This window comes from Schistosoma mansoni, assembly GCF_000237925.1.
Source record: "Schistosoma mansoni, WGS project CABG00000000 data, chromosome 1 unplaced supercontig 0135, strain Puerto Rico, whole genome shotgun sequence".
NCBI lineage: Eukaryota > Metazoa > Platyhelminthes > Trematoda > Strigeidida > Schistosomatidae > Schistosoma > Schistosoma mansoni.
The window spans coordinates 451,747-465,871 of NW_017385993.1; the positions used below are offsets into that span (position 1 = coordinate 451,747).

General features: G+C 38.8%; 1 protein-coding gene across 1 annotated transcript; it reads right to left on the reverse strand.

The window, feature by feature from the left end:
- Positions 1–6,986: 6,986 nt before the first annotated feature.
- Smp_166100 (hypothetical protein) lies at positions 6,987–7,764 on the reverse strand (the record flags this gene model as incomplete). The annotated part of the gene is made up of 1 exon (XM_018791674.1): positions 6,987–7,764. One exon carries the CDS (start codon positions 7,762–7,764, stop codon positions 7,363–7,365), a length of 402 nt encoding a protein of 133 aa, XP_018645190.1. The 3' UTR covers positions 6,987–7,362.
- Between the last annotated feature and the right edge of the window lie 6,361 nt (positions 7,765–14,125).

Below are 14,125 nucleotides of genomic sequence, written 5' to 3' on the forward strand. Positions count from 1 at the left end.
CGCTAGAAGCTCTGATGGGTCTAACATTGGGTCTCGGCTTATCAGGTATAGCACTGTCATCGACGTGTGCTGGCTTGAGACGATCAATGCTGACTGTTTCGATGCGGCCACGTCGATCAACCTTGAAGGTCTTTTCGTGACGGGAAATCACGTGAAAAGGTCCTTCGTAAGGCTGTTGTAGAGGTTTGCGTACCGAATCTACTCGTATGAAAACATGTGAACAGGTAGATAACTCTCGAGGGAGAGCGACCTGTCGATGTTGTATACGAGTTGACACCGGAGTCAGTGTTCGCATGAATGCAGACAGTCGTTGGACGTAGTCTGATTCGCCGAACTTAGTGCTGCTCCGTGGTGTGAAAAATTCCCCAGGCAGACGCAATGTCGTGTCGTAAAGAAGTTCAGCGGCGGAACATTGAATATCTGCCTTTAGACTCGTTCTGATTCCCAAGAGGACGAGCGGAAGGGTTTCGTACCAATTGTTGTTTTCGTGTGCTCGAAGAGCACTTTTAAGTTGGCGATGAAACCGTTCAACTAAACCGTTTGATGCTGGATGGTAGGCGGTAGTGCGTATGCGTTCCGTACCAAGCAGCCGTGTTAGTGAGGAGAATAATGCGGACTCAAATTGTTGTCCTCGGTCAGTCGTGACAGTCGAGGGACAACCGTACATAGCTATCCATCGTTCTACGAAGCGGTGAGCAACTGTCTCCGCCGTAATAGACGTGATGGGAATAGCTTCGGGCCATTTTGTGAAACGATCAATGCACGTGAGTATGTGATCATACCCGTGCGATGGTGGTAATGGTCCTACAATGTCTATGTGAACGTGATCGAAGCGAGCATCAGGCGTAGCGAAAGTGCCAATAGGGGCAGCTACGTGCCTGTGCACTTTTGATCGTTGACATTGTAAACATTGTTTTACCCACATACGGACATCTTTATTCATTGACGGCCAGACGTATCGTGCAGCTATGAGGCGTAGGGTGGCTGCGATACCAGGATGAGATAGACCATGAAGGGCATCAAAGACGAGACGGCGATAAGCGGAGGGTACGATGGGTCGAGGGAGGCCCGTAGAAGTATCGCATAGGATAGTACCTGAGCTAGTAGCTAGGGGTACTTCCCGGCATTGAAGGGACGTAGACTGTTGTGCTTCCGTGCATGAAGTATCGTTTGCTTGGGCGGCGGCCATAGCAGGTAGATCGAGCACTGGCAAAGTAACTGCATTCAGTTGGATACGTGATAAAGCATCAGCAACACAGTTCGACTCGCCTTTGACGTGACGAAGGTCTGTCGTGAACTGGGAGATATAGTCCAAATGTCTGCACTCTCGTGGTGAGTAGCGGTCAGACTTGGTATGCAGAGCATACGTTAAGGGCTTATGGTCAGTGAATAAAATGAAATTACGACCTTCTACAGCGTGCCGGAAATGTTTGATGGCGCAGTAGGCTGCTAGCAGTTCGCGACCAAAAGCGCTATATCTCGTCTCCGTAGGAGTGAGGCGTCGTGAGAAAAATTCGAGGGGCTGCCAACTACCGGAGATATTCTGTTGCATAACGGCTTCTATGGCGAAATCCGATGCATCAACCGCTATACTAAGCGTGGCTGATGGGTCAGGATGCACGAGAAGTGTGGCTTGAGCTAGGGCCGTTTTGATATCTGAAAATGCAGTACGTGCGGCGTCGTTCCATTCCAGTTTGCGTGGATTACCGCGAAGTAAATCGGTTAACGGTCGTAACTGTTCTGCCGCGTGCGAAATGAAGCGTCGGTAGAAGTTGACCAAACCGAGAAATGCCTTCAGTTCCTTGAGTGTGGACGGTACAGTGTACTCCATTATAGTACGTACTTTATCCTCACAAGGTAGAATACCCTCATGCTTAATAACATGACCTAAGAATTTCATTTCCTTCTTCCCGAGTTCACACTTATCGGGGTTGACTATTATTCCATTATCCGAAAGGCGCTGGAATAGTAGCGTCAGGTGTTGATAATGTTCATCTACGTTTGATGATGCGATTAGCAGGTCATCAATATAGACGTGAACAAAATCTAGGTCTCGTACAATGCTATCGATAAACCTTTGGAAAGTTTGAGCAGCATTCCGTAATCCAAATGGCATTCGTAGGAACTCAAATAAACCGAAAGGAGTCGTGATAGCAGTTTTCTCTATATCTTCAAGAGCGACTGGGATCTGGTGATATGCTCGTACCAGATCGATCTTGGAAAAAATTGTCGTGCCCTTGAGTGATGCCGTGATGTCATGTATGTGGGGGATGGGATAGCTATCGAAACGTGTAGCTGTGTTTAACGCTCGGTAGTCTCCGCATGGTCTCCAACTAACCCCATCCTTTTTTCGAACCATGTGGAGAGGTGAGGCCCAAGGACTGTGAGAAGGACGAATAATACCAGTAGCTAGTAAATTGTCGAACTCACGTTTAGCGAAAGCTAATTTGTCCGGTGCCAGTCGGCGAGGTCTTGCCGTGACTGGTGGTCCGCGGGTGACTATGTGGTGTACCACACGATTGGTCACCGATGGAGTCTCCTCGAGAGGTTTAGTTAATTTGGGGAATTTCTGAAATAAAACGTGGAATAAATCGTCACGCGAATGAAATACACCTGTGATTCGGTACGCGTTTGTGTGGGCTTTAGAGCCCATAAAGTTGCTGTTCGACGAAATATCAATTAGCTGCAGCCTACGTGAATCGACTAGCAATTCATAGTGCTGTAGGAAATCGATACCGAGTATAGCTGTGGGAACATCGGCAATGATGAACGTCCACAGATACTGTCGTCGGTTGCTCAGGTTGACCGTAAGTTGTCGTGTACCATAGGTGGGAATGACTGAGCCATTCGCAGCGCGTAGTCGAAGCATAGTGGCTTGAGACTTACTGTTACCGATAGGTACGACAGAAACTTGGGCACCCGTATCCACAAGGTACCTAGCGTTGGTGCGATAATCGTGCACATAAAATAAACGGCCAAACTGAGGTGAAGTGCCGGCGAGTATGGCCGCATTTACTCGCCGGCTGTGAAGTTTCCCGCCTTGTATGAGCAGGGAGCTCGACAATGACGGGCACCGGCTCCGAAAGCACGGTGGAACCAGCACCAACCTGGACTCGCTTCCGAAACCGCCTTCTGGCGTGGCTTGGAAGATGCCCGCTTGGGGCGAGTCGTTACGGCTTTTCGAGATTGTGACCTGGGTCGGGGGGCGTAGGGGGCTGGCACTTTTGAGCGATCTCGGAAAGTGAGACGAGTATGGATACATCTGTCCCTATCCCCATGAGCCGGAGGTCGTCTAGCATCGAGATCAACGTTAGAACGGGAAAAACTAGCAACCAAATAGTCGTCTTTGGTGTTAACTCGTGCTAGAATCTTATCTGCTATGAGGGCCACCTTGTTGAGCGGGGTGTCCTCGAGCAGAGCCGTAAGGGTTGGCTGGATACTGACTGGTAAGGCTTCGAACCACAACTCTTTGACTATCTCAGAGTCAGCTGTCATGTTTCCTGCAAGGGATTGCAGGCGCGTGAGGTGGTGGCTCGGCTTAGCATCACCCATAGGGTGACGTGCTAAAAGTGTCCTCAATCGTTCCTCTCTTGATGGGAGGAAATGTCGAAGGATGGCATCCTTAAGACGGTCATAAACGTTCGGAACGTTCGGATTGAGGACAACCTCACGGACAGCGGTTAGGTGATCCCCGGGCAATGATTCCAAAGCGTAGGCGTACTTCTGCCTTTGATTGGTTATGCGGCGGATCTCAAATTGAGATTCCAGTGCCGCGAACCAGACTTCTGGATCATGGGGGATGAAAGGAACCGGTCGAAAACTGATAACCTGTATCTCGGAGTCTATCATATTTATGTTATTCTTATCGTTATCTACCATATTAAGTTGCCAAAATATTATATATTGAAAAAAATCAATACGAATATATGCAACAGATGTGGATAGATAAATAGACTCACCGGATTGATCTGGTTTGGAGAATTGGCCAAGTTTGACTTGTGCTCGATGGATTGGGTTACCAGCTGTATTGCGTGTTCCAACAACGGCTCACCAGTTCTGTTGTGCGTGTCCCAACAACGGCTCACCAGTTGTAGTGGATGTCGAGTCGTGGACGGACTATGATCACCACTACTATTCGATTACGCGTACAAATATGACTTGGTTCCCTTGATAGCCCGTAAACCAGAAGGCTTTACTAGTCCAGATCAAGTATATTTATTGGCGATCTCGTGGTATCGAAATAATACCGAGACGTGCCAAAGAGTACAAGCGAACAAGCAGTGCGTGAGCAAGCTCGAACCAAACCAGGCGGTATATGGAACAAGAAGTGAAACGGATACAGTTAAACAAATACAGTAAAACAATCTCTGGTACAATTGGTTACAATAATAATAATTGTTTCTATTATTCCAATCGTGTTCTTATCGAGACTGGCCGGTCACTACAAAGTCGCCTCTGTTTCTTCTATATGAACAGTGGTGTCGTTTACTATGTCAGGCCCACATAGCTTGTTTCAGCTTCTGGACAGGCCAATTCATTCACTCTTCTTGATTCACATCTGTACCTTGGTAATTATTCGCTTCTTAATCCTGACTGTTTTTATGTAAGCATATGTGTGTCCATTTCTTATCATATTCATCATATGTCTATAACTTATTTTAGTCTATAAATATCGATTAACGCTCGATGAAATCGAGTTGGCTGAAACGCTTTCTCTACTGTTCGTCATTTTGTCTCCTTTTACTCCTTTTTCGTCTCTAAGTCTCCCCGATCGTCTGTTCTGATCAGCGATTGTAAAAAATATACGCATTGAAAACTGCATTCTCGTATTTGACTTATTTAATTTTGTTATCCACTAACTCCGATTAATTCGATGGATATATACGAGGATTTAAGTAGATTCAGTAGCTATCGTACGAACGATAGATCCATACAATTAATTTGAAAGGAAGTAATTAATAAGACGGCCATACGATGTGGCAGCTGAAAGCAATTAGGATAATAATTAAACCAGATGCAGAATAGTTGATAAAAGGCTATACTATATCAATGCGTCGGTCATATTTTACGATTTTCAAACAGTAACGTAACAATGGTTGCAAGCGAATCAAGTGGGAAACGGTTATACGAAAAAACAGTCAACGATAAAAGGAAAGATAGACAGGAAGAAAAACAAGGGAACAGTCGTAGAGTAAGATGCAAAGAGGAATTTTCTCTCATATCCCACTGGTATATAGAATAATGGCTTCTTCAATAAAGTCAGTCTACTGAAGAACTTAGTTATCAAACTTTAGGGCAACAAGTTCAAAGAAGTCCAAGAATTACACAACTTTTACGGATCAACAATAGCAAACTATGATAATTGGAAGCATTCCAATAAATCTGCAAACTAGGAATTCCTGCAATAGTGTAATTAAGGCAGGTAGAAGAAAATGGGCACCAACGAAAGTACAACATTTGGATTTCGTTATCAGAGGGCGATGAAGTACAAAGAAATAATAAGATCTCACAACTATCCCACAAACGTGGGTAACTATCAGGGAACGCGCTTTTGTCTGAGCGAGGTAAAAAAAGCAGTCAATTGATGCGAAGGGAGCCAAATTAACAAAACCTCAAGAAAGTCAGGTATTTTTTCAAAATTCTATCAATGCTTTTAGGAGTGTTGTATGTGCAGCTGACACCACTGGGAGTTGCTTTTAGACCGTAATCATGAAGTTCTTGACTTGAATAAAGAAAAATTTCATCCGATTCAGCAACCTAACTTAGATGTAAATCTTTTCACTTGTCTAGGTAATCCAGATATGTTGTTGCTTACTCTTGTTCTCAGAAATTCTATTTTAATATATACCCGATCGAATAGACACGTATTGATTGCTGAACAATGACGTATTAAATGCTTGATATCGGAGGATCTATACACAAATCCCTATGAATACTTTTTAGATATAATTCATCTATAGGGGTGAAAACTCCAAGTATAAAATAGTGGGAAAACTTTATAATTTCATAAACGCTTCAAATAAGGTTGGGAGTGTAGCTCTAAAATCCCACCGAATAGTTCCATAGGTTTATATCACTGATGCTGACCTCATCAGTTTTACTGGACACATTACTTAAAGGCGCTCGTTCAAGCATCTACACCATATCACACGTGATACACATCCCTCCCAACGACCACTGAGTTGAGATCATATACTTCTCGATACATTGGCCATCTTTTGAATATATCTTCGAACTATTTTATTGGTGATTCCTGGTTTTACTGGATTCGGAATCCTCGATATGTTAATTACAATAATGTTGACAGGTACTGAATATTCGTGACATCTTCAATATATTAGAAATAAAAACTACTAACACACTTTTAGACGAGCTAGTTCATGGTATTCCTCGATAGATATACTGTCATAGCTTGAAGCAACAATCGCGATTGTTTCGTTAGATAAAGCCAGTTGCAAAGACCAGAATGAAGCTAATCTATATTTTATATAGTCGAAATCATGAGTCAATTGAGGCTTAACCACCATAGAAAACCTGGAAGCACTAGACGACCGTTTCGTCCTACTGCATGACTACTCAGCAGTGCGCATCCACGATCCGGCATCGCGAGATTCGAACCCAGGACCTATCAGTCTCACGCGCGAGCGCCAAACCACTAGACCACTGATATTTGGTTAATGGTCTTAATAGATATAAACAATTTATAAACAGTCAACAACATGAAAAAATTATGTATGATCGAAATCACATTCAACATTGAAGTGATTAAAAGAAACATCAGATAAATTAGTTTATGCATCAAATCTCTTAGGTCAAAGATTCACTTCAATTCTTAAGACACAAAAATGGATCTCAGCTATTTAAACTGGTATCTTTTAGTGACTTGTGAGCTTAAAATAATAAAAGTCATATACCAAATAATGTTAATCTCAAAAACGTTATCATTTTACCTTCAAGAATTCAGTAAAACAAAAAAAGACCAAAATGCCAAGAATGAACGATACATTTTGTCAATTTAAAATTGAATAGTATACAATAAAATAAATATGAGATCGATCAGTATTCCCTTATGAAGAATACAACTATCTACATAGAAAATGACTTAAAAAATTGGAACGTTTGACTAAAAGTTTCTCAATTGTTGCTTATATCTAATTAATATGGTTTGAAATAGTTCGATTCATTGTTTGAATTATGTTTTGTACATAAAATGGCGCTTAAAGTGAGGTAATTTAAAATGGACATCATAAGAAAAGGTACAGAATACAAATAAATCATCCCATAAATTTGAAAAACAAAAAAAATATACTGAGATTTAAAAATCTTTGGTAAAAATTTCAAAGCAAAGATAAAGAATTCATGTTAAATATATCGAGATGTGCGAATGGACATCTTCTTTTTATGAATTTTATGATTTCCAAATTGTTTTAATTTATTAAATGTTGTAGATTCAATTTGAGTAGGTTCAGGAGGGAATTTCAAACTGACTGTTTCCTTCTTTAATAAAGGATCCGCATCGTTCTTGGTCATGTTATTCAACTTATTTCCAGTCATAATAACTTCTTCATTGTTATCTTGTGTTAGTTGCTCTGATGATTTTTCTTCAGTGTTAGTTGAAGGATGAGATTGATTTTCAGTCGAATTATTACGTTTTTGATTATAGTTTACACTCTCTTCATTCAATGGATCATTTTTAGGAGATTTAATTGACTTTGAATTTTCACTTGGCTGTTTCAAAGAATTGATGAATTTATCCGTTTCCATTGGATATATTTCTTTGAACGTCTCACTGTTATCATTAGATCTGATCTGAGAATCAATAAAGACTATCGTTTCTTTGTTTTCAGACCTTTGCTGATTAGAAGTAAATAAAGTTTTTAAAAATTCAATTTGGTATCCATATTGAGGTGCATTGAAGTATATCGGTCTAATAGTAATATGATTTCGAACATATGTTAGAACCTAAACAGATGTATATTTGAAAAAAAGAATGCTTTATCAATATATCATAACTTTGAAGGAAGTATTCACATAGGAAGTTCTCAAAGTATATCAACTTACCCACCAAATCGATGAGACAACGATTGGAAAGTAGGAAGCATTGGAAATCTGTTTCGTCTTACCATGAGACACTTCGACAGTTATCACACACACACACACAAACCCATCAAGGATCAAATCCAGAACCTTCAGTCCTAGTGCTGAAGGCTTATAAAAGTTAGACCACTGAGTTGTCCTCCGACGGTTTACATTTGTAACTTCAGTCAATTCGTGATAATGTGGGCAAGACTATAATTTATGGACGAACCAATAAAATAACGTCTGTTGGATTTTGGCACGAAATTTATCCTCCTATTTGATTAAAGAGAGTTTTTGGGATTTTAGCTGATATCAGTTTATGATGAAAACTTCAAATCTAATTCAAAAATCTAACCATCAACTGTAAATCATAATTCTAATTCCTCACACTGGTTTATAACCCTAATTTAGCACTAGCTAGCAGATGGACATTCCAAAAGATACTTCAACGTCATTCAAAAGTTGCCCATAAATTATAGTCTCACTGTAAATACATTTCAGTTATGAACATTAAGCGTTGGTAGTATAGTTCTTGATAATCAATAACGACTGAAGATGTTGCACATTAAACTAACATCTATTCTGAGAAACGTGATAGAATATATTGTTTTATTTCTTGCTGAAAATTTTCCAAGGGTAAAATACTCAAAGGCATACAGAACTTCATGTTCGTCACCTTCAAATAGTGGAAGTCGGCCAATAAAGACTACAAAGATTTACACTGTCGTCTAATATAACGGAAGAAATTCCGAATTTTACGTTTTACATTGATAAAATACACTGCAAAGACCTAATTTTCAAATCATTATAATCAAGAAGGTCTTCAACAAAATAGCCCTGATCCCTTGAAAAACTCACTTTACACAGTAAAAATGTAGTTTAAAAATTACCTATTGAATAATTGTAATTTGAGAGAAATATTAACAAAAACTGGTCAATCATTAATTAATTTTAATAGTTGAAATCATGAATCAGTTGAAGCTAGACCACTATGAAAAACCTGGAAGCACTGAACGGCTATTTCGTCCTATTGTAGGACTCCTCAGCAGTGCGCATCCACGATCCCGCCCGACGAGATTCAAACCCAGGATCTATCTGTCTCGCGCGCGGGCGCCTTAACACTAGACCACTGAACCAGCATCCAACGGTGTTAATGTCTAACTTCAACCAATCCACGAAATTGAGCGACACATCCATCAATGTCTTCAGTGAGTTGGTATCTCACAACAGATCCGGTTGAACTCCACTGGTCACTGCTTCTCATTAGTATTAATTAATTGAGTGAGAAAAACAGATAATCTTACTAAAAAATTTTCTTTCTTGTTACATTCTCTTCATATTACATGGATTTATTGGTGTGTGTAGAAACGTCAGTTCTTGTTGTGAAACTTCATATTTATAAGTCCCCAGAATACTTTATTATGACAACCATAATGTGTTTTCTAATGATTAAATCAATAAATCTCTACAGTTATAGTGAGAAGTAGTGTTCAGTGGGGTTCAGTCATGTTAGAATTAGGATAAAAATTACTAGTCTTAATAAGTAATCATCAAGTGATATTGCAAAAGGACTTAATTTTGAATTGTAAACTATCCGGTGACAACCAGATGGTCAGTAAGTTAAGTGTCCACCACGATTCCTGAAAGTCCTCATCGTGGTTGTGAATGCGCATTAGTAAAGAGCTTCATACTACGACGGAATAGCTACCCAGTAACTCTCGCTTTTCAACAGTTATTCTTACTGGCAACAGTCTTTGATGTGGAACTTCATAATAGAAATCATCAAAGTTACTGCCATGTTATTTCACTTACTTTTATCACTTCATGTGGATATGTTGATCCTGAAATTAAATTATTCGAATTACATTGTATACATTTTTGTTGATCTAAAGAGAATAGAAATTCATAAATATTAATTATATAACCAGATTGATTAATGATACGGTTTAATGGATGATGACCAATAAATATATTAATAGATCCTTTTTTCGATGTCCATATGTGATTGCAGCGCTGAAATAAAATTTAAGTAGTATAAATTATTTAATTAAAATTTCTATCAAAAAGAGAAAAAAAGCACAACAATAAAGGATAAAGTATATCATTGCATATATTGTTAAGTTGTATATAAAGAAGATAATAACTGGCAGAGAAACTGAAATATAGACCGTACAACTTTGAAGAGAGGGATGAGACAAGAGATTTCGAAGGACATAAGTGACTTATGGCAATATTGAGGCAGTCCACACAGGATGGATAGATGTCAACAAGATACTGATTAATTGCAGTCCTAAATAATAACAAGAAGAGCTCCACTGCCTGAGGAAGCACTTCGATGGGAAATTTCAAGATAATTCATATTATTTAATATATAATAAGATAAAAATAACGAAGAAACAGGATACATGGATTATACGACACTATGGATCATCATTGAACAATCGAATGAATGCAAATCGCCACTATATATCAACTTCCTTGATTATGAAGCAGTATTTGACAGTGAAGACAGAAGAATATTATGAAAACTTCTTCGACACTACAGAGTTCTTGAGAAAATTGTCAACATTATCTACAGCTCATACGACGAACTACAATGAAAAGTTGTGCTAGGAGGACAGTTGACCGATGCATTTCCCGTAAGGACCGGATTCAGAACAAGGTTGTATACTCTCCCCCTTCCCGTTCCTTCTGATGATTGACTGGATCATGAAGACCTCTACATCTGAGATAAGACACGGAATACAATGGACATCTCAGAATCAATTGGACGATTTAGACTTCGCAGATGACCTAGCCATCCTATTCCATACACGCCAACAAATACAGATGAAGACAAATAATGTGGCAACAGGCTCTGCATCGATAGGTCTCAACATACACGAAGGAAAAAGCAAGATTCTCAAATACAACACAGAGAACACCAAGCCAATCACACTTGATGGCGAAAGCAGCAAGATGTGGAGACATTCACGTACCTGGAAAGCATCATTGACGAAGAAGGAGAATTTGATGCAGACGTAAATGCAAGCATTGGTAAAGCAAGGACCGTATTTCTACAATTGAAGAACATGTGGAACTCAAAACAACTGTCAACCAACATCAAAGTCGGAATCTTCAATACGAACGTCAAGACAGTTCTATTATACGGAGCTGAAACGTAGAGAACTGCTACAATCATCATCAAAAAGGTACAAGAATTTATAAACTATTTTCGACGTAAGACACTGATTGTTCGTTGACCGGATACCATCAATAACTTCCTACTATGGGAAAGAACAAACAAGCTTCCAGGTGAAGAAAGGATTAATAAAATACGTTGGAAGTGGATAGGACATACATGTGGGAAATCACCAAACTGCATCACGAGGCAAACGCTAACTTGGGATCCTGAAGGAAAACTGAAAAGAGAAAGGCCAAAGAACATACGGCGTCGGGAATTGGAAGCAGACATGAAAATAATGAATAGCGACTGGAAAGAACTGGAAAGGTTTACCGAGGACAGGGTTGGATGGAGAGAGTGCTGGTGAGCGGCCTATGTTCCTCGACGAGGGGTAACAGGCGTAGTTATGTAAGTATATATATATAAGCTTTTACAAAACGTTTTTAAAATATACGTTTGGTCTCTGCCACTATCATGAGTGCTTCTTAGAATCCCCATAATGGGACAAAGTAGCTATTCATCTCTCCCCAGATGTTAATCGATTTCTAGTGAAATTGTTTTTGTCATAAGAACTATCTAGAAACTGAACATTTTCCACAAAATCTACATGCTAATATCAATGTATAGACCACAATGATTACTCATTAGTGTTTAGTAATGTATGAATCCTATGCGAATTTAAACTTACATACACAGATCTTCTGTATAGTGGTAAGGAGTAGAAAGAGATGAATGTGTGTGTGCGAGTAAATAGAGAGGTAAATTTATAGTCAAATAGAATCAAAGCTCAGCTAGGCAAGGCCAATGCTGATTACAAATATATGTGGAAAAGAGAATGATTCATTGTGCGATATTTAGGCAATTAACATTTAAGCTAGAGAGAGATATGTGCGTAGGCTGTCTTGTGATCAATTATATACGTTTATACGGACATGATGGTGATCATAATAGTACAAAGAAATATACGAATCGTTACTATTCGAATACCCATTGTCTATTAAGTAAGTTAATAAAAGCGCTTAACATAAATCTTATCAACTACCTGGGAAGCATCATTGATGAACAAGGAAGATCCGATGCAGACGTAAAGGCGAGGATTGACAAAGCAAGGGCCTAGAGGTTAAATGCTCACATGTGAGACTAATAGGTCCTGGGTTCGAATCTTGCAAGGCAAGTTCATGCATACTCACTGCTGAGGAGTCCCACAATAGGACGAAACGGCCATTCAGTGCTTCCAGCTTTTCCATAATGCTTCAGCTTCAATTGATTAATGAATTGAACTATAAAATTACTAGTTGAAAGCGTGAGTCAATTGAAGCTAAATCACCAGGGAAAACCTGTAAGCACTGGACGGCCGTTTCGTCCTATTGTGAGACTCCTCAGCAGTGCGCATCCACGACCACGCCTCACGAGATTCGAACTTAGGACCTACCAGTCTGGCGCCAGAGCATTTAACCGATAGACCACTGAGCCGGCATCCGATAGTGTTTATATCTAACTCCAACTAATCCACGAAGTTGAGCAACCATTCTTTCAACTATGAAAATACTAAATCTCCATAAAAGACCCTTTCTGATAATAATCTACTTCATCAAAACTCACTTATCACTAGTTTAATTCTATACGATGATTAGTAACAAACTAACTATTAAATAGGGTTATTGATTTGTCTAATTATTATCTTGTAACTACTTGGAAAGTCTCATTATCTTTTTTCTATGATACTCATTATTATTAATAAAAGTACATCAATTCACTAATTCTTGTCATAAAAGTAAATAGACTCTAATAGACTTAATCAATGTGATTCATTGAATAAGTAGAAAAGATTTCAGTGTGAAAAAAAAGAAAAGAAGAGAAAAGAAAGAGAAAACTATTCAATCAGTACATTGATAAGAAGTACTAAGATTATAATCAATAAATCAATAATGTATCAATATTGATGGGGTTTTTTATTCTAATAATGTACTTTAATAAATGATTGATGATGTTTATGTAATGAAAATTTGGCATTATTCATTTAGATAAAAGGATTTAGAAATATATTGATATTATGATGTGTACTACTGTAATGTGGTCTACTTATATCCATATAAGTAGTATATGGCGATGGTTAGACATAGAATGTATTTTGGCAGAAGATCGATAAGAAAAGTACTGAAATGAAGCGCAATTGGTGGGAAAATACATGAACAATGAAATTAGAGAAGATGAACTGATATTTACAGAAGGAACAGTGAAGATTGAAACGATTGGTTGTTATTTTGCAAATTAATTGTTCATTGTATGGTTATCAGAATTTAGTAAGATAGTCTGTAATTTTATCCTTAAATATATTTGATTGTCCGCAGTTGTGTTCTTGTTCACTACACTACTAATGTAAACATAAGTAGTATGTATCATCAATCAAAAATGAAATGTCTAACGGTAGAAGGTTAAGAAAATGGAAGAAAAAAAGGAAGACAATAGAGAATGATTTGTATGGAAAGTGTTATATCTCGATAAGAATAAGAAATGGTGACTTTTGGGATTCATTAATGGATCAATATGATATGTATATTTCCTATTGTATAATTGCTAAGTATTGCTAATATTCATGTTCCTCTCATTATAAGCTTTATTTTGACCCATAGACTATTATTATACGATTTACCATTCCTGAGTAATACCATGTCTATCAATTATTATCTCTCTTATTCACAGCCACATTGGGCTAAATCTTGTCCAAATGTTGTTTTCCTATGTTATGGTACGATGTGGTCTGTCTGGTTGGTATATAAACCCCGCTGACAAGTCCCAAATAGGACGAAACGCGCGTCCTGGACTCCACAGCTAGCCTCTATCCATCTTTGCTTATAATGCTTGTAAATTAGGGCAATATCG